The sequence below is a fragment of the Nylanderia fulva genome, unplaced genomic scaffold (assembly GCF_048542155.1).
Source record: "Nylanderia fulva isolate GAGA-0341 unplaced genomic scaffold, ASM4854215v1 Scaffold15, whole genome shotgun sequence".
NCBI lineage: Eukaryota > Metazoa > Arthropoda > Insecta > Hymenoptera > Formicidae > Nylanderia > Nylanderia fulva.
This window is the reverse complement of record NW_028189730.1, coordinates 3442645-3463927: the sequence shown is the minus strand read 5'-3', so window position 1 is coordinate 3463927 and position 21283 is coordinate 3442645. Positions and strand designations below refer to the sequence as shown.

Sequence of the window (21283 nt, the reverse complement as noted above, 5' to 3'; positions counted from 1 at the left end):
GTAAATCTCACAACTTTAATCAGAGACCGCACTAAAATTGATATGTATTCGCGATGCGGCCTCTGGTCTTGTCACCGATCGATAAAATATTATCATCGATGTTGATGATAAGATCAGATAAGATTCGTAATTTAGGGTCAATCCGGAAAAAAAATTTCTAAATATTCATTTAACATAGCACACTTTGATATACTTTGATGCAAGTGAGTGACTAAAGCGATATCGATAGATACGTAATCATATCGTCATATGATTTTCTAGAGTTAATAAAAAAAGGATATATATTTATAAACATTTATATATTGCGAAGGAATGTGTTCTACATTTGTATTATCTTATTTAATGTATAACAAATAACATGCATAGGTTGAAGCTCAACGCTTTGTTAGTTTATATTTTTAGGAAGAACTGATAACTTCTATTGTGTTTGATATAACGAAGAAAAAAGAAAAAAATAATGCATAATAATGGCTAAATACACCATAGCAAAATAAAAAAAAATAACATATCTTTAATAGAGACCTCTATTCATCTTCTTTTTTTCGCACAAATCACGTTCGACCCACTTTTACTTCGTGATGCCGATAACGCCGCAAGCGAGACGAGCTCCAGCATTGCCGGTCGTTTTCGAGAGCTCGTGGCCGCCCTGTCCCAAATCATCAGGATCAGCATGAACCTGAAAATTGGAGAAAAAACCACATTTAGCGAGAAAACGGATATCTTAGCCACAATAAAATATTGTACAATTTTCTTTAATTCTTATAGCCGAGATATAACTGCGCAAATATCTCTGATGAAATCATCAAAACACTTACTTCAATGATGAGCACTTACTGTAATGACTCTACATTTCTTATATGCATATGTTAAGGCTCCTGCTCCTCGAAAAAATTTTTAGATGCCATTTATGCCAAAATAAAAAGATATTTCGATAAAATAACACTTCAGGTAGCTTTAGCACACTCTTAAAATATCTTAAAAACTACCCTTTTTCCTTTATAATTAATTAACAGCTATAAGGTGACTGTAACATGAGGCTCAAGTCTGATCTAGATGGCATCTAAGAATTTTCAGTGTGCTTTCTTGCCTTTGACGTCACAATCGGTGAGGATTCAGGAGCCTGAATTCTTATAGCTGCGCAAATGTCTCTGATGAAATCATCAAAACTTACTTCAATGCTTAATGACTCTACGTTTCTTATATGTATACATTAAATACAAATAATCTATTAATGAAATTTAGCATTGATAGTACTTGAGAATAAAGTATAATTGAAATAGTGAATTCACTTTATTCTCAAGTGCTACTAAATTAAATTTCATTAAGTTTGCAATTATAGTGTGAGATAATAAAGCCTTGATTAATCTATTGTTAGCGCAAGTTTAAATATGGCAATTATCTATTTCTCTCTTCTTTTTTAATTTAATTTATGTAAGTGATTATAGTGTGAAAACGATAAAACTTGATTGATTGTATCTTCACACAAATGGGAACTAGAACAATGTAAGAAGACGAGGATGACATGTGGAATGACGCAAACTGGAGGACGAGGAGACTAAAGAGATTAAAGTCCGACGCGTACCACGACAGTTCGTCCGACGACACTGTGCGGACCGCTAAGCTGAATCTTGGAGTCGGTGATGTTGACCTTCGCGACACCATCAGCACCAGCCTCCACGTTTCCTAAATCTCCAACGTGGCGCTCAGCGTGGGTCGGACCACCGTGTTCTTTTCCCAATGGATTGAAATGAGCCCCTGCACTTGTACAACCTGTATAAACACACGTATGTACTATAATTTGGATTTCAAAGATTGTAAAAAGCTTACGCAATCATTTTTAGAAAAAGACAATAAACAAAAATTTGTTTTATACACTGTAGAAATAAGCTAATAACTATTTGAATAAAATAAAATAAAAAATATAAAATAATAAAATACAATCTCACATAAAGTTCATTTAATATTGAATAAATAATATATCTCATAAAGATATTTAAAATTTGTTTTATAAACTATAGAAATAAGCTAATAATTATTTGAATAAAATAAAATAAAATACAATCTGACATAAAGTTAATTTAATATTGATTAAATATATCTCAAAATAAAGTTATAATCTAACATAAATAAAGGATAGAAAAAAGTTAACTTGACATGTGTTAAAAAATTAAAAAAAGCAACAGTATAATACATATGTCAGATATCACATATACTCTCTACCCTCTGTCTCCATTATCAAAAAGAAAGAGATATTAATATCATATATATTTTTTCTCAAATAATATGTGACTTCATAAAAAATAACTTGATTAATTGTAAGATGATAAGACCCATAATTCTATAAATAAACTGTTATAAGAAAATTACAAGTGCAAACAAGATAACCTATGTACCTTATAATTTTTACGTAATGTTACATAACAGTTTACCTCCTATCAATTTATACCGCTGCAAAAAAATTCATTATATTGGATACATTCTATACTTATATTTTAATTAAAAAGAGAAATAGTATATTACAATTTATTGAAAATAGAAATAAGAATCAAGTATCCTCATTTTTCTCTTATTGAAATATATAAAGTTTGCATTTTGCAAAATATTATACTGTATCTGCAAAAACAAAATATCAATTCTTAAAAAAAATAGAATTTTATTGCCAAATAAATTAATATTTGAGAAGTAGAATACTAAAATTCTCTAAAATTAACAAGATTGAAATTTGAAGCGCAGAGTTAAAAATTTCACAATAACTTTAAATTTTAAATTGATTCTTTTTAAGAAATTACAAAATACTCTACTCTGATTTTGCAAGAAAAGCATATACAAAATTATTCAAATAATATATCTGAATATTCTTGTATGTGAAATATACCATTAGTGTTATCGCCAAATTCATGAACATGAAATCCGTGTAAACCCTTCTGCAAGCCGGAAACTTCTCCAGTCACCTTCACTGTATTTGAACCCTCCTGTAATGCAAATCAAGTTTATCACACATCGGAAAAGAAAAAAATAATTGGAAAATAATTATTTTTTAATCTATATAAAAATTCAAAGCGACAATAATTTAAAATCACCTAAGATTACATTTTCAAAAATGATCAATCAGAAAATATAAACTATTTAACATAATTAATGTATGAAAAAATGTTTAATACCTCAAGTTATATATATTATATATAAAATGCGCACATTATTTTTCATGTTTTCATTTGAGATAAATAAACGCGCAATAAGTGTGAATAAATAATTTGCGGGGAAAATCGTGGCAGAAATGATTCAGAAACTTCTCTAAGATATATATATTTGCTAAAGTTTATACCGCTTGTTCGAAGAACACCGTTCCCTTAACAGGTTCGCCTTGAAGGACACAGACCGCCTTGATCGTCATTTTGCGAATTTTCTCTCGATCGTCGAAGCCTCGATGGACGAATAGTTGGCGACAGACTGTGCGACAGCTCGGATTATGCAAGAATTAAAAAACCGAACTGTGCTGAATCACGACACGACTAATCAAAAGCAGAAAAATCGCTGACGTGCGGCTACACGAACGGGTTGGTATATATAGACGATATGTATTTATGTCGGTGAAATTTTAAACGATAAGATAGCCAATAACGAGCTGATACGATGGAAACAAGATTCATAGATGCAGTAATAAATAAGAGGGGCTTCTCTTCGTTCATTGGTCGACTCGAAAGGCGCTATATTTAACAAAATAATGTAGATAGAGATCTCGAATATTTTTTTACTAAGCAGCAAAATTTTAAGAGGCACAGATTTTATAATTTTAAATTGAAATTTATTTAAATTTTATATTATACTTTTAATTTACCAAAGAAAATATATTTTTATTATATAATTCTCAAGTAACAAACTGACGTCATTCTGTCGTCTAATAACGTCAAAATGACGTTTAATGACGTCAGTTTGCTGCCTGGGTTATTATATTATATATTATATAATTATATAATATATAATTTTTATATTATATATTATATTTTTAATTTATCAAAAAAAATATGCAATTAATCAATATTTCGAAGAAAAATAATTCTTCCGTGTGAAACTGATGACGTATCTTTCTAGTCTATTAAAATTTAAATGTCAAATAATTTTGTATCGCAAACGCGTATAAATTGTTCTTCATTGAAATTTATCGAGATATTTCGTCATGCTAAGATGCATTGTGCATTTACTCGATAAGGTAGAAACAACATGGCGGAGCCAATTAGATTCGCGATTTTATTATTCTCATTAAACATTATAGTTTTTTTTATAAATATTGCATTCGTGTTAATAATATTCTTATTAATTTATCTTTATTTTTTTAATTAAATTTTTAATTTAATTTTGTGGGTCAATTTATCTCTGCTTTTTTTTTTGTTTTCAAACTCTCATGGCTTTTATTTCTGAGACGCCTTATTTTTAATTATCTGTAATTGTTGCATTCAAAATTATAATTTTATGCAATTATATGCTGTATTGTATAATTAGATTTTATTAGTTTTCTTTTCCTTTTTGCAATATTTTACATTCCAAAGATGTATATATATTATAAATTATCTAAGAATTTACAAATTGAATAATTTTCTAAAAATAAAAAACCATACAATATTTTTATAAAAAATACTCACTTTTAATGAAATGACGAGATCCAAGTTGGGAAAAATCTTCAAAATAAAGTACATCACATCACAAATCAATGTTTTTAATTATAATAATTAAAATAACATCAATCTCGATCAGCACATTCTTGACAAAGAGATTCAAAAGCTCTTCAAAAAAAAGAAAAGAAAAAAGAAAAAAAGAAAAATCAGAAATATTTTCTGAAAAATTCTCTTCTCTTTTTCTCTTATTATTTTATATAACAGTAGAGTATATATAGGCATATATATATATATATATTTGCAATAGGCAAAGAAGACAAATGCATTTTACATACTATTGCATTCGTTTATTTTTCTTATGTTCTACTGTAATACTGTAATAACATACAAGAAATGCACTTTAATGAAACCTACAGAAGAGAATCTGAATATAGAGCCTGATACTTAACATCGCTTCGCGCTAATTCTTCTTCCTTTGCGTCCGTAATACAATGTAACAAATGTATATTTTTTTCTCTCTCTCTCGCTTACAGCAACAAACACAAACATGTTTATTTTCTTCTTTCTTTTTTCCTTTTCGATCGATTTATAAGCGATTCGTACGACGAACTCATCATTCAATGCTCGGTTTTTCCTCAAACATCTCTCATATATAACTCACGCATATCTAAAACGCAGCCACTCTGTTGTATCGCATACATACACAATTTATAATATTATACTATCGTACTTGTCGCTCTGAAATACATATGTCATGGTGGAAAAAATAAACCAGACACTTCTTATTCTCACCATTTCGTGGATTCCACCTCTCTTTGGCCGTGAAAACAAATCGAATAAACCACTGGATTTCAAATCACTTACAATCAGGAAATTTTGTTATCTATCTTCGCTTTTTTTTTAGTATTTTTTTTTACGTTTTTTACATCAAGTACAAGTGTTATCGAAACATAAAAAAATGTATTTTATAATTATTTTAACTCCCTTTTTTCTGTTTGTATTATATATAGCAATATCACCCTTGTAGCAAATTTGATTGTATCAAGCAAAGTAGTGAATCTATAATTAGCAAAATTGCTGCAATAATTCATAATGTTTTTGCAAGAATTGACACAGTTAGAATTTTATTCGAGTTCGCAATTTTCCGCAAAATATATATATATATATAAATATATATATATATATATTATATATATAAATATAAATGTAAAAAATAAAACTCTATAAAAATAATTCTAAGTTTAAAGGCTAGTTTTTTTTCTTTTTTCATTTTTAATTTTAACAGGTACTTTGTTTCCAATGTCAAGTTTATCGTTTTTTTATTTGGAGTTTTAATTGTTCAATTTTTCATGACTATTTCTCACAAAAACATTACAAATCATATCTCGTGCCCAACTGTATCACTGACTTTCGAAATTCGTTCGCCATAAAAAAAAACGGCAGGTCTTGTTGAGATGCGATGTTGAAAATGTTTTTATGCGTTATAAAGCATACAAAATCTGACTAGTTAGAATTTTCTTCTGTGAATTGTTTAATCACAACAAATTATAACATGTCTCCCTCTCTCTCTCCTCATAGTTGCAGAATAAATAATCTTTTCGAAGAAGTCAGCGATTTGAGAATGTAGAAAAAGTATTATGTCCAAAATTTGGGCATTAGAAGTTCTTTAGAAAAATCTTTAAGACATTTTTAAAAAGTTTTTTCATGTGATATTTGAAAGACATCTTGAAGAGATCTTAAAGACGTCTTATGTTCCAATTTTGGACATGTTTAGAGTTTAATATTGTATGGAAATTTGTTTTTTTATACACTTGTGCAGAAAATTGAAAATAAAAATGGGTGAAATTGTGTGATAACTCTACATCTCTCGTACGCATCGAAAAATTGAGGAAGAAAAAGAATTGTATAGACATAGACTAAAATCAAAGTACAGCATTGTATATATGTATATATGTATATATCGCGAAGTCTTAAATTTCTAGATTCTTTCAAATCACACTTGGTAAGTGATCACTCTTTTGAAACTAAATTCGATCGATGAAATTCGGTAAATATATATTTGTCCAGAAATGACCAAGTGGCTTTTGAAAAAATTATATATAAATATCTATAATCATAAAATATTATATGTATATTATTTATGCGCATTTGTGAAGTTCTCTGCCTTTTATATTGCCACATCTTACCAACATAAATACACACACACACAAACACACGCAAACACTCTCTTAGATCAATGTAACGAGTCAATTACAAAAAATCTTGATCGCACATATTTTTTCGGAATAACATTCTGTTCGACTGCACAATATTTCATGAACAGTTCAGAAATAGAAGATTCAGTTACATCGCATTGATTCTAGTTTCGTTTCGAACAGTGCATGATTTTGGTAGCTACGCTATTCTAAAAGGTTTCTTTGTAATTTCTCACATTCGCATTTTACATCGCATTTCACATTTACTTCACTTTCTTACATTCAGCTGTGATTGTTTACACATACAATTTATTTTATTTAAATTTGTTTCTAATTTTAAGGAGCATCGTTTTCTGATATTCCACGTGATTTCTTTATATCTTTAAGCAGCCATTTTTTCTCAAATTTTATTTAGATATCTAATCTATTGTCTTAGATGAGAAGTATTGGAACACAAAATATTTGCCAAATATTAAAGAGAATTGAATTCATAAAATGCAAAATGTGTAAGTTCGATTTTTTAGTCTTACAAAAATGGACTAATTTTAATTTGACTGCTTAATTTCTCACGTCTTATGTCCTAATACTATATGTTTGTTCGCATCAATCCAAAGGACGATGTTGGAACTCGCAAAGTTCCTTCTTTTTCGCATACATGTTTCTTTTTCTGCTTCGCAAGTTGGATTTCATTATATAAATGTACATAATTTAGCGATGTACAATAATTTCTCTCTCTCTCACACACACACTTTCTCTCTTGATTCTCACCATAAAGAAGACAAAATCCACTCTCACAGACAAGCGCACATACATACACGCGTACGAGTCTCAATAAAAAAATTTGGAAATGAAAAAAAAGAGGAAAGGAAAGAGAAAAAAATCGCTACGGATCACGTTTTCCGTGTCGAATTGTTCACATTGTTCATCGTACATTCGAATTAAGACAAAAAACGCACCGCATTCTCGGCGCACGTTCTTAGCGTCATTATTACTATTACATTTTTGAATTCGCGCCTTCGCTGACGAGAGTCACGTGCACGCGATTCGATTGGAGGGCTCGATTTCGCGGGCCATTTAAAAAGCCCTCCTTGATCCTCATCGACCATGTCGAAATCGAGACGTCAGAAGCGAGAAAATGACTGAAATATGAGGCAATTTTACGGCTGTTGATTAATTGTCAAGGAAAAAGGATAGTTTTTGGACAATTTGATGAGTGTGCCAAAGGATTTTGTAGTGTTGATTCATTGTAATATCTTTTTATCTACAAAGGGCACGCAAAAATTTTCAGCGCGCATTTTCTCGCCTCTAACGTCACAATCCAACATGGCGAGGATCAAGGAGCCTTAAATTTGAACGCTAAAAGAAAGAAACGCGGCGCCAAAACGCGGCCCAATTTTTTGACGATACACGCGCTATACCATACTGTTGTTGAAGGATTCACCCGTCGAAGGACCATCATCACAAAAAATGAAGCGCAGGACAGGCCTTGCAACAACCTGTTCTGAACGAGTTGTTAGTAAAGAGGATATTAATAATTAATCGCGATACTTTCTTTTGAGAGCAACAGGTTACATCTTCGGCACATACTTTTCGCCTACATCTTGCTTTATCTTCGCGGCGGTTCGATTATAAATCTTTTTATAGTGGCTCGTTTTCTATTTTTTTTTTCTTTTTTTTATTTATTTATTTATTTAGTCGGTGGTTTTATTTTCCTTTGCGTTTTATTAAATCGCGTGCTAGTTATGCTAGAATTTTATTAGCGAGTTAAAACGAGAAACTAATCGAGTATATAATAAACATAAAAAAATTCAGCCGCGAATCTAGCTCGTTTATTAGGTTCTTCTCTTTTTTTTTAAGTTACGATGACGAATCGATCGATCGAAACGCGATCGATCGCCGAGTATTATAAATGTTCTAATAACTTAAACTATGTCCTATGTGTTTTAATTAAAAAAATATTACCCTTGCGTTAAATTAAGGATACATTTAATAAGTTTTAAGGGGCGTGTTGATAAAAAAAAATATGTGTGCGTTTATTTGTATTATTCTCTGTAGCCTCTTTACTCTGTAGCCTTTAGCGGACTTAACACAAGACACTACCGTGTCTCTTGATTTGAAAAATTTTTTCTTATAAAATTTTATATGTATTTTTAATTATAATAAATTGAATTTGATGTATGTATATATAATCCATCACTGTACGCGTTAAATTGGACTAATAATTCTATCAACGCACATTAAGGGGAAAAAATATATATAATAAAATATTTAGATCTAAAATTAACGTATCATTAATTTATCGTGTTGATTTCTCTAGAACGCAAGTCGGAGTTCTACAAAAAAAATCTGAAGGGAACACGACGATAGTTTCGAGAGGGGAAGAACCTGAAATCGCGTACACGTACATTCGTTTTTTTTTTTTTACGGAAACTATAAAATAAAAAGAAAAAATCGCGAACATCTCGTCTTAAACAAAGTGGATATAATACGAAATATTACGAAAAGAAGTAGTAACAATATTTACGGTCATGGCCACATTTTCGGGACAAGATGAAATCACACACCGAACATTAATGGACGATTTGGGCTCATGAAATCATAAACAAATCATTCTCTTTTCTTTTTTTTTTTTTTCATGTTTTCTCCCCTTTCATTTTTCTTCTTTTTAATATCCATTTAGATTCTTTTACGATCTAAATATGATTTATTTGATAATTCGTCCCTCAACACACGTCTTCTCTAGTTATCCTTAAACCCTTAAATCCTTTCTCGGGTACTTCCATGTGCCTAATAATGCTCTAACTTCAATCCATTCAATTGTATTTATTTATTCGTTAAGTTTCTATCGTTAAGTTTCGTCTTACATGTACGATCGACGATACAAAAATTGCAATAGTCTTCCACATCGCAATTTTTTGTGCAATTCTCAAAGAGTAGATACATCGCAAGCGACTCTTCATCATATCGACCAACACCGTGTTTAGATGTGGATATATAGGGGGAGGGGGTTACTAAACTCATATATAAATTGGCGAGATTCAGTCTTCGTGTAAAAAAGAATAGCTCCTATAATATTACGATATTTATGTTTGCGATTAATTAAAATGTTTACTTATATATCACAGCACTCATCGTCAGCGTTCATCGTCTGAAGAAGAAGAAGAGGAGAAAAAGAAGAAGAAGATAAGAAGAAGAATATACTCTCCCCCGAAATCTTCGATTATCGATTCCGTTTTATCGTCGCGGGATTCGATCGATTATCGATACTTGACTCTATCACAGGGGCGCGTCGTATTATTACATTTTGCTTTTATAAATAATAATGATCTTCTCTAATCGGCGAAAAGTCAAACGGAATGGCGAGAGAATCAGGCTTGTTTTTGCTATCCTATACAATATCATCATCTTCAGTTAATCTCGGAGGAATCGAGCGATCCTATTTAAATTGCGCGCGAAGAATCGAGGTGTCGCAAAAGAGATTTTTTTTATCGGTTTTTAAATTAAAAAAACTGAAATGGAACAATTAATTCAATAAATAGGAGACACACGAAGCTGTGTTCACAAGATAGAAAAGATTTTGTTTCGATCCTGAGATTACACGTCATTCTAAAATCTATACTTGATGAAGTATAATTTCAATTTCGAAACCTGTGCATTTTATTAATACTTGGAAAATTAAGTTAAAATTCTACGCTTCTCGAATAGAATCGCAATTTAAATTATATCTGCTATGATTTAGGGTAAACACTATAATCGCAGGTATCAAACGTCTATACAGAATTATATAATATATATATACATATATATTATATATTTCTTTCAAGATTTCCGTTTGAAAACTATAACTGCTGCTAATATAAAAATAAATAATATAGATCAACAAGAGCGAATTAATAATTAATTAATTCCTAGATTGCGAAAAAAATATTTTTGAATTTCAAGATGTGCATAAAACGATCCGGAAAAAATTTGAAATAATTATATATTATTTGTAATAATTATATTTTTATATTATATTTATAGCGTTGTATATTGCGGCTGAAGAAGTAAAAGTACAAAACATTCCGCTTTTAATAAATGTTACATCTGATATTTATGTTTCTTTAATTTATTTTAATTTCATGCTCGAAAAAGGCCTAATAAAAATTAAATTTTATATTATTTGTTAATAGAAATTAAGATAAAGTTTGCGAGAAAAAATCGTGCGTGGTTAAATAAAGTGATGCTATGTTATCAGATTGTCATCCTCTGACGAAGAAAACAATTTTACACAATCTAATTAAAATGTATTAATTATAGTCCGTCTCGTTATACCGTGTTTACCCCAGAAAAGCGAGAGAAAAGTGCCTGTCGGTGTCATTTCCTTTTCGTTTCTCGTTAGCTTAAAAAAAATGTATATCGCATATCGATGACCCTGCATTAAGCATATCGTTACGATCAGATGATTGATACACTGCTTATAAAACTGAGAAAATACGTTCCTTACTTTAATTATGATGCACAATAGGTAGGTCTAGAAATATGCTACATTTTACATATCACAGAACTACACGTACACCCGCTATCCACATTTTTCTTACTTTATTTCAAATAAAAAAAGACAAACGAAGAGGAAACAAATTTTGTTTAATCCCAAAATAATTGTACAACGTTGTAAATTAATCGATACTTTTTTATAAAAGCGAATGGCATCGGTAAATTAATTGATTTAATTAATTTATTGAATTATTCAATTAATTAATTTGAAACAGCGATGTTTTTATATTCAGTGTAATTTTTCTTTCTTTTGAATTTAGATCGTCGCGATTTGATAGCAGGTGCACGCAGATGTGCGAGAGTATTCAGTATTTTTTTTCATATGCTCGCAACACATATATTTCCTATTATTATATCACTATTCATCCACGTATGCAGTCAGACTGACAAAGTAGGCGCATGTGTCGAGCTGAATATTCGCCGATCAAGAATCCTAGAATCCAGATCCTTTAACACGAAGATTTAACTGTAAGTGTTATTCGGTTAGCAGAGTAAAAGAAAAATTCAATCTTCCTATCCAAGGGATAAAACCATGTAAGAAGATCTTTCGAATTTTCTTCTTTCGAAAAAGCATCGAAGAAAGATTGAAAAAAAAAAAAAAAAAAAAAAATCGAAGAATATAAATATTTAGCCCTGCGTATTTTGCAACACTTGCAAGAGATTCTACACAAAATTCTCTAAAAGATTAAAATTTTAAACTAATCTTAAAACTATGTATACATAAGTTCGAAAGTACCGAAATCCCGATATTCTGTAAATCAAAAATGCCAGAGTTCTGAATTTTCAAGAAATACTGTAGCTTCTGAAAACTATTTCTTTTTTTTTTTTTTTTAATTCAAAATTGCTCAAATTCCAAAATTTAAAAAAATCTAATCGCGATTCTGAATTTTCCAAAGATGAAGTAGTTTCTGAGAAACATTTCTTTTTTATTTTTAATACGAGAGTGCCAAAGTTCCGAACTTAAAATAATTCTAATCGCTATTTTCAATTTTCAAAATATGCTATGTAATTTCTGTGAAAACCATTTCTTTTTCACAATTTAAAAAAAAACCCTAATCGCTAAAGTCTTGAATTTACCCGTGTTTACGTTATATCATACTCCACTGCTTTAAGTGTTTTTATCATACTTTGCAAAAGTTTGAAGAGATCCTAAAATACCCAAAACTCTTTCAGGGAACTTTTCCGAAACTCTCCTTCTCTCTCCTTTTCCAAAGAATCCGTGGAATTCCGTGGACTTTCGGGGGATTCCGCCATTTCTGAAAAAGCCACCCGACACTTTTTGTCAATGCTCGACAAAACTGTCAACTATCTAGCGACCCTGAACGCGAAATCTTCAAAAAGGATGCGCGAGGATCCGAAGAAACCTAACGTCCCCAGGAACTGCGAATGGCCCACTTCGTTGAACATTATTGACTATCGTTTTTTTTTTTTTACAATTAACATAGAATCGAAAATCAATAATTAATCCGATGATTCAATCCCTATTATATAAAGTATGCGCGAATCTAAGATTGGGACCTTTCTGCGAAAGGAGTTTCTGCATCTCTGCGTTATATTTTCGTGCACATTAATATGCGCGATGAGATAACGGCTAATTATTTAATTACAAAAAAAAAAAAAAAAAAAAGTTGCGAGAGTGAATATAATCGCCACGCGGCAACAACCAACATCATCAATCATGGTTTAGTTATTATTAATTAATGGCGTCCCTGCGCGAGTTCCCTACATTCCTGCATTATTTTTATCTGTATTAATTCTCTGGCCTTTAGAATAGAAGTTAAAAAAACAGTAACTTTCAGTTTATACCGCGATTTATGATTGCTCAAAAGAAAAAAAAAAGTATTTGTATGTATAAAATTGAAAGATTCGATAAATAGAGCAAAATCTATGAGAAAGATAACGTTTTTCGACTTATAACTGCTCTTTTTCTCCCACCGATTGAGAGATCAGAGAAAAAAAATATAATTATCTCTTTTTGTTTCTTTCTCTTTTATATATCGCACCGTTTTCTTCCTATCATTTTTTCTCGATAATTACATGATATACGGTGGTATGTGCAGAGTAATCTGGAGGCTCGCAAAATTGCTACACACACGCTGCTAATAAAATGTATCACATGCCCTATATAATAGTATATCAGCGTGCGCCAATTAATATTAGTTCGGCAATTAATCGGGCATGTTGATGAAAAAAATGTCCTCCGGTACCGCAAAGGGCTGCTTCAGAATACAACAATATGTTATATCCTTAGTTCATTAAATACGCAAGACGAATCCGTCATCCTTCGACCAATGTCTTCAAGTCCAAGTAACTTCAAATCCAAACAAAAGACGGATTCCAATTTGTCCAAGATCCGGAGAAAAAATCTACCAAATCTCGTTAAGAATTTCTTCTCACATCACAAAATTGTCCCAACTAGAGTTGAAGAGAGAATAAGCAGTTCAAGGAGGTTCGAGGACTCCTTGAAATTTTTGAAGGAATGTCAAAGAGCCTAGAAGAGAAACGCGAGCTGTGCTGGTCGAAGGACGACGGGATACAGATATACATATATTAGCGAAAAAGTAAGAGTACAATCGTTCGCTGTTTTCACCGGAGTGAGAAAAATGACGGCGCAGATAATATAAATTTCGACAATATAAATTTCCACCGTTTGACGCAATCAACTAAAATAACAGGTACAACTGAACATTGTAGTTTCGATGGCGGGCCAGTCCGCACGTTATGAAACGGCGCGCAGGTTAGGACCACTCAGTGGCCAATTGCATAAACATCAAACAACAATGTATCGTATAATCATTCGTTGGTTCAACAACAAATTCCACTTTCGATATATATATAAAAATAAGGTATCAAACTTTTTTTTGCATCGAGGTACACAGCCATCGTGACTACGTGCTTAATTTACGTTTGTGTTGTCCCCTTAGAAACCCAGCAAGTCTCAGCAAGTCTCTCCAAGGATCGAGCCTTAAGATCCTTAAATCCCAGACTTCAAGGATCATCGAGGAGCAAGTTGCGATACTTTGATACGCGTTTTGAACAAGATGTAGATCCGAAGATCAGAGTCCAAGAGAGAACAAGCTTAAAGGAATAATATATATGTATATTCAAGGGTCTATAAAAAAATATTGAGTCATATAGGAATAAGGGATATTTCTAAATATATACGAATCGAAACACAGCAGCAGCCAAAATTTATATCCCTGATTATTTTTCAGGCTTCCGGCTCCTCGTCGGCCATATTGGAACTGTATGGCGTCAGATTCTTAGATCTGTCATTTCGAAATAAAAAGATATTTTAATAAAACAGCAGTTCAGGTGGTTTTAGTACACTCTTCAAAATATCTCCAAAATTATCCTTTTCCTTTAAAAGTGTTTGATTGTCAAGGGAAAAGAAGAGGTTTTAAGGTATTTAAGAGTGCTAAAGTCACATCTGAAATAGTGTTTCGTCGAAATATTTTTTAATTGAAAAATAATATCCAAGAATTTTCAACGTTCTCGCCTCTGACGTCACAATCTGACATAGCAGCAAGAATCCAGGAGCCTTAAAAGATCTCGGATATAAATGTAAGTTATATTTCTGAGACTCATAGTGTGTCAAAGATTCAAGGGCTCGAAAGTTCTATATAAGTACGAGTTGCAGATATTTCGAAATCCGCAAAATTTCGAGGATCCAAAGACCTCGGGGCTCGGTTGAATTTTTTGTATAAGATCATCGGAGCACGGGACACTTATTTAATAACGCTACGATTAGTTTCGAAGTGCCCAGAAATCAGTTTAGTTCCATTAGCGCGGCTCTGTTCCAGATATTCATTAGACATCTTCTAAACAGCTGTTCTCTATTCTATATAGCTATCTCTCTCTTACTCTCTCTTGTTCATGTTTAGTTTATCTTCAATCTTTCGCTCGCGGAACAAAGACAACTTGTTCGTTATATGTGTGCTGGAACACCTGAAAAACGGCTTAATTTTTATGCAAAAGGCCTTACAAATTTTCTTCCCATATAGAGCGCGCTTTTTTTAATTATTATTCGCTTTTATTATTCTCCTTTATTTTTTTTCTCGGTGTGTATGTGTGTAATCTCACGCGAACTATATAAATAAATTATAAATTATTACACCTGATATATAGTCTTAACCCACCCCCTTCTATATGTTTCGTGCATTTCGGAAAAAGCATTTATAATATAGTTACAATGTACTCGCACAAGAGGATTACTATTTATTCTCAATTATATGTACCTGTAGAGAGGGATTCGTGGACCATCATCAACGTGACGGTCAACATCTAGAATCGATATTATAGTGTGTGTACTTATATGCTAAATACTACATCAAAAATTCGAAAACCGGAATGTGCCACGATGAATTATAGCGTCGCCAACATCAAGTTCTCATCATTCTTTTTTGCAACTTAACAATTCAAGTCCACATACATATACATATAGTTTCAATTTTCAACTAAATTTAATGCGAAAAAAAACGAAAATAAATAAATCATGAAGAAAAACGCTCTCGGGCCGAATCGGTTCTCCTGACGGAAATAAAATATCATATATTATAATTATATAATTATATTACAAAGTTAGGATAGTTTAGATATTTTATATATGCCTCATTTCTTTACATTCTGCGTGCAGAAACCATTAAACCCTTAAATTTAATATTTGAATACTGACTATAGAAAAAAAAGTAATTGTATTTTCGAATTGTATTTTTCTGAATAAATTTCTCGGAATAAATGAATCTATATACATATATTGTACATATAATTTACATAATTTTATATAAATAATAAAATCTTATAATATATTATAGCTCTGCTGGTCTCTTTTATACTATACTATTATATACTATATTGATCGGTTCGATAATTTTAAATAATATATGTAATTTAATTTTTTTTTCCATTTTATAGATTTTTATAATTAATTAATGATAGAATTAATGATATTGCCTGTCTTACGCTTTAAATTTATAATTAATGATAGATTTTTATTTATTTTACTTAAACATAAAATTTTAAATAAATATAATATACTTTTCGTCTTTAATTGTCTAAATTTTTATAATTCTCTTAATTACATAAAAACTCCCAATTAAATAACGTATATATGTGATATGTATCCTTTGGACTCAAATTGTTAAACATCTATTCTTTTTTTAATTTGAAACAACTGTGTTCGAGTTTTCAATTTCGATTAAATATCTCGAAATTAATACTGTTGAACCGTTGAACGGGCACAATTCCAGAAAAAATTAATGAAAAGAGCAAATAAAAATAAGTATTACATTAAAAATACAAAGCAGACTGCCGATTTTCAAAAATTTTAGCATCAAAAACATGAAATAAAATCAAAATTCGAAAATCGCGTGACTTTAAACAAAAAAAAAAAAAAAAAAAAAAAAAAAAAAAAAAAAAAAACCACAAACAAACAAACAAACAAACAAATCTTCATAATATTATCTCTTTAGAGAGAACTTGAGAAAGTAATATTAATAATTAATTTATTCCTCGCAAACAAACAATTCTTCTTTACAAGATATTAAAAAGATATTCACGAATCAATTAAGTCCCACGAGAAACTCCAATTTAAAATTTCAGTTGAATTTCTCCCAAGAAAATATAATACATACACTGTAAAAAAATATATAATATATTGCATAAACATATGTAAAATTCCATAAATAGATGTAAAATTACACGATAAATAATGAAATTTTACACTCATTATTGATGTAACTTTACATTTTTTACGTTTACGCAATATATTATATATTTGTTTACAGTGTACTCGAAAATTTAGTCAGCCTTTTTTTTCCTCGGACGATAAATCGGCAGTCTACTGCAGCTAAATTGAAATCCGCTATCATATGCAGAGAGGCGCCCGATAAGCGGGCCGCCGCCTGCTTGCTTGCTTACCTACTTCACTTCATTTAGCCCGTACTCCGACGGTCTTGCACCGCGGGAAGCGTCACTGCTGCACCGGGGTAGGCGGATAGGGGTAACCGTAGGTCGGCACCGCCTGGAACTGGCTGTAATGGCCCATCGATTGATAGGCGCAAGCGCCGGCGTTGGGCGGCGGCCGGTTGGTCTGGAAGAACTTGTTGTTGACGAGGTTCTGTATCCCGGAATCCGCGGGGCCGCCGGACGGCATCATGAACGGCGGCGGCATCGAGTAGACGTTCGGCCCGTTCTGACCACCGTTGAAGCCATTCTGCCGGTTCTGGAAACGATTACCTCCCTGATAACCGCTGGTCCGTCCACCCTGGTACCTGGGCGCGCTCGGGGCAGTCTGATGCGTCGGTTGACACGCGTTGTTGGCCGTCTGGTAGCTGTTCTGATAGCCACCGGTGGATTGTCGCTGCTGCTGATGCGGTTGCTGGTGCTGCTGCTGATAGGAGTGCTGCGGCTGATAGCTGTTCTGCCGATTGGGTTGATAGCCGCCCGGGTTACGCTGGTGACGCGCCACCATCTTCTCCTGCGCCACCTGGTTGTGATTGTTGTGTCCGTGCTGACTCGTCTGATGGGGCATGTGCTGGCTCTGCCAGTTGTTTATCGTCGGACTAATATTGTTTCTGGGACTGCCGTGAGACAGCACGCTGTCCTGCTTGCCACGTCCGTGGCTCCATCGCTGTCGTCCTTTCCCGTATTGGTTTCTCATTGAGTTTGCCATGTCCGCCAGTTGCGGATTTATAGCTTGGCCGGCCTCTTCCAGCACCGCGATCAACTCCTTCGCCTGTCTCGCGTTATTCGGCGTGAAATAAGCGTAGGAAGTGCCGGCCATGTGGCAGCGACCAGTTCTGCCGATCCTGTGGATGTAGTCCTCGGAGCTATTGGGATAATCGAAGTTGATGACGTACTTAACGTCCTCGACGTCCAAGCCGCGCGCCGCCACGTCGGTCGCGACGAGAATCATGGTCTTTCCGTTACGAAACTCCGACAACACGTAATCCCGTTCCGGTTGCGACTTGTCGCCGTGGATCGAGATCGCTGACCAGCCGTCGCGCTTTATCGTCTTCGTGATATCGTCCACCTTCTTCTTCGTCTCCACAAAAATGATCATCTTGCTGCCACGCTCGGTCGCGATTTCGCGCAACAGTTGCGCCAATTTCATTTCCTTTTCGTGTTCCTGGCAGATCTCGATGATCTGCCGGATATTGTGATTCGCTGCCAAAGTCAGAGAGCCGATGTTGATCTGGATGTAATCGGTGAGAAAGTCTTCGGCGAGTGCCTGAACCTCCTTGGGCCAAGTGGCGGACCACATGAGCACCTGTCGATCAGGCCGGATTTGCTCGATGATTTTTCGGATCTGCGGCTCGAAACCCATGTCCAACATTCGGTCGGCCTCGTCCAACACTAGATAAGTGCATCTACGTAGGTTCGTGGTGCCCTTCTCCAGGAAATCGATTAATCTCCCGGGTGTCGCGATGCAAATCTCCACCCCGCGTTCAAGATCGCGAGCCTGAGGTCCCTTTGGCGAACCGCCGAAGATGCAGGTATTGCGAATGCATGATGACGAGCCAAAGTCGCGTGCAACTGTTTGAATTTGTTGGGCCAACTCGCGCGTGGGGGCGAGAATCAAAACAATCGGACCGTCCCCGCGACTAAGACGAGGCTGATGATTAATGTGCACCGTGGCTGGAAGGATATACTAAAAGAAATAGAAAGAACATGTAGCTTCTTATATATAATTGCTTATGTTATATTAAAAACAAAACACGTACACGAGATTTGCAAGAGGTTTGTCTATCACACAAAATGTTTTCGAAATTTTGAGCATTACATTTCTTACAAATCTCGTATCTCAAATCCTCAATCTCATACTTACTTAATTTATATAAAATATTTTTCATTATATAAAATAACAGCAAAGAATATATAATCCCTCGTCTTTTTATAATTTTCATTTTCTAATTTTCACGTTTTAATAATAAAAAAATTTTTATTATAAAAATATAATTAAAAATTTCTTTCTTTAATTAATACTATGGCGTGTTAATGTAATTCAACATACTCAAAGGAGAAAGAATCTTTCATCCAAAGCAATTGCATAAAGACTTAAATAAAAATTCAACAAAAATTCATTTAATAAATGTAAACTAAAAAATAACTTGTGTTAATATTAGTATGATGATTATAATTAGGCTGCGGTCCGAAATGCGCTCACAGTGCTAAAAGCATCATTCTATCTTCGTTTGACATTCGTTACGAAGCAAAGACAGATGCTCCTTACAGCGCAGTAAGAGCATTTCACTCCGCAGCCTTAACAGATGAAGGATCATAATTGTGGTGCTCACAGCCAAAGTTTTTCCAGACCCAGTTTGCGCAATTCCAACAAGATCTCGTCCACTAAGTGCAATTGGCCACCCCTGTGCTTGAATTGCAGTGGGTTCAGCAAATCCTTGCTTTTTGATTTCCTCCATTACATAATCTGGAAAATTGCTTTCCTCAAAGGCCTGGATTGGAGAGGGTGTATTGTTGCCTTTGACAGTAATCTCCTTGCTTGCATGATATTTGCTGATTTCGTCATGTGTTCTGTTTAGAACATTTATGTGGGGAACATATAAACTCTTTGTTATCGCAGGCATTTTTGTCAGATCCCAATTAGGTTTTTTTAATAAATCGCCTGGGGTCTTCCTGTTCTGTTTCTTTGTTCCGTATTCCTTTTGGGTTTGTTGCTGACTGTTCCAATAAGTTCCACCACTTCCTCCAGTACGATTAACATGGTCTCTAGTTCCTCTGGGCCTATAACTAATTGAAAACCTTATTTTTGTGCATGTCTGAACTAGAAACTCTCGAATTAGAGTCTAGAGCTGTATTTTGTAACTTGTAATGACGAGTTCTTTTTATTTAACAGTAAAATGTCAGAAGTCAGAAGATTAGATAAAAGCACTAGCGGATCCTAATATCTGTTATGGGGGATTTTTGCAAAATTATTTCATTAGTATTTTTTGTTTCATGCTTAACTTTTACTCAAGGATCAACGATAAATTTTTTCAATTTACAGGGGGAGTTTGACCCCAAACCCCACCTTCCCCCTCCCCAGGATTCGCTAGTGAATAAAAGAGAGGGAGAATATCGAATTCTTTCCCCGTCTCTTTTGCAAAATTTTAACAAAATTCGCAGATCCCGAATTTGAACAAAGAAAGAGCCACAAAGGACATTTCTGACTAATTCGTGATTCAAAATGTCAAACGCTTTTTTGTCAAATTAGTATAAGCAAAATTACATTCCTTTTTTCTTTTTTTTTAATTTTAGTTAAAAAAAGATACAAAAAAAAAATAAATAAATATGTACTTACAAAATTTTGCAACAATGTACATTTTTTCACCGCGCGACCGAAACCTATCGACATTTTATTAGAACACAGGGAAATCCGTCGGGCTCTAAGAAATACTTTAAAATCCGTCGGATTTTGCAATTTCACAAATGGCTTGTCGCGTGAGATGGCGGCCATTATTGGAACCTCACTCCTCACAACAGCCATCAGCCATTGCGAGAAAACAAATTTCAATCTTCCATGATAAACCTAATCCCGGACTGGCGAAGGACACGTACCTGCCATGCGTTTGCGGATATCCGTTGTATTGCATGCTTTATTTGACTCTACAATGTTTCGGTGAACGGTTTGACTCGTTCTATCTTTCTCTCTCTCTCTCTCTATCCGGAAGTCCTCGAGAAGAGTTGCTGGTCAGCGACACGACTTAGCACTTGGTGAAATTGGCTCTTAGCGTGCGGCGAACGAGATTATGGACGTGGAATGGTGATCTGTTCCACGCTTCGTGACGTGCTGTCGCTCTCGGCTACAGCAAATTAAATCCACGGACTCAACCCACAGGAGCCGGCGAACGGAGCTGCTTCACAATCTTGACAGGCTCCGGACGGGACGGATGGAGGCAGGAGGAGTAGGTACATCGAGTGGCGACCGTGGCGTCATCT

The 21283-nt window shown here is 33.6% G+C and overlaps 2 protein-coding genes across 2 annotated transcripts; both read right to left on the bottom strand.

Annotated features, from left to right (window-relative positions):
* Positions 1–280: 280 nt before the first annotated feature.
* On the bottom strand, positions 281–3592 carry Sod1 (superoxide dismutase 1). Its single transcript, XM_029318832.2, has 4 exons — positions 3326–3592; positions 2876–2972; positions 1583–1770; positions 281–676 (listed from the first exon to the last, which is right to left on the bottom strand). The coding sequence occupies exons 1-4, from the start codon at positions 3392–3394 to the stop codon at positions 569–571; spliced, it is 462 nt and encodes a 153-aa protein (XP_029174665.1). The 5' UTR covers positions 3395–3592; the 3' UTR covers positions 281–568.
* Positions 3593–4938: 1346 nt separating this feature from the next.
* Positions 4939–21252, bottom strand: LOC114943212 (uncharacterized). Its single transcript, XM_029318800.2, has 3 exons — positions 20903–21252; positions 19642–20095; positions 4939–18995 (listed from the first exon to the last, which is right to left on the bottom strand). Exons 1-3 carry the CDS (start codon positions 20935–20937, stop codon positions 17316–17318), a joined length of 2169 nt encoding a protein of 722 aa, XP_029174633.1. The 5' UTR covers positions 20938–21252; the 3' UTR covers positions 4939–17315.
* Between the last annotated feature and the right edge of the window lie 31 nt (positions 21253–21283).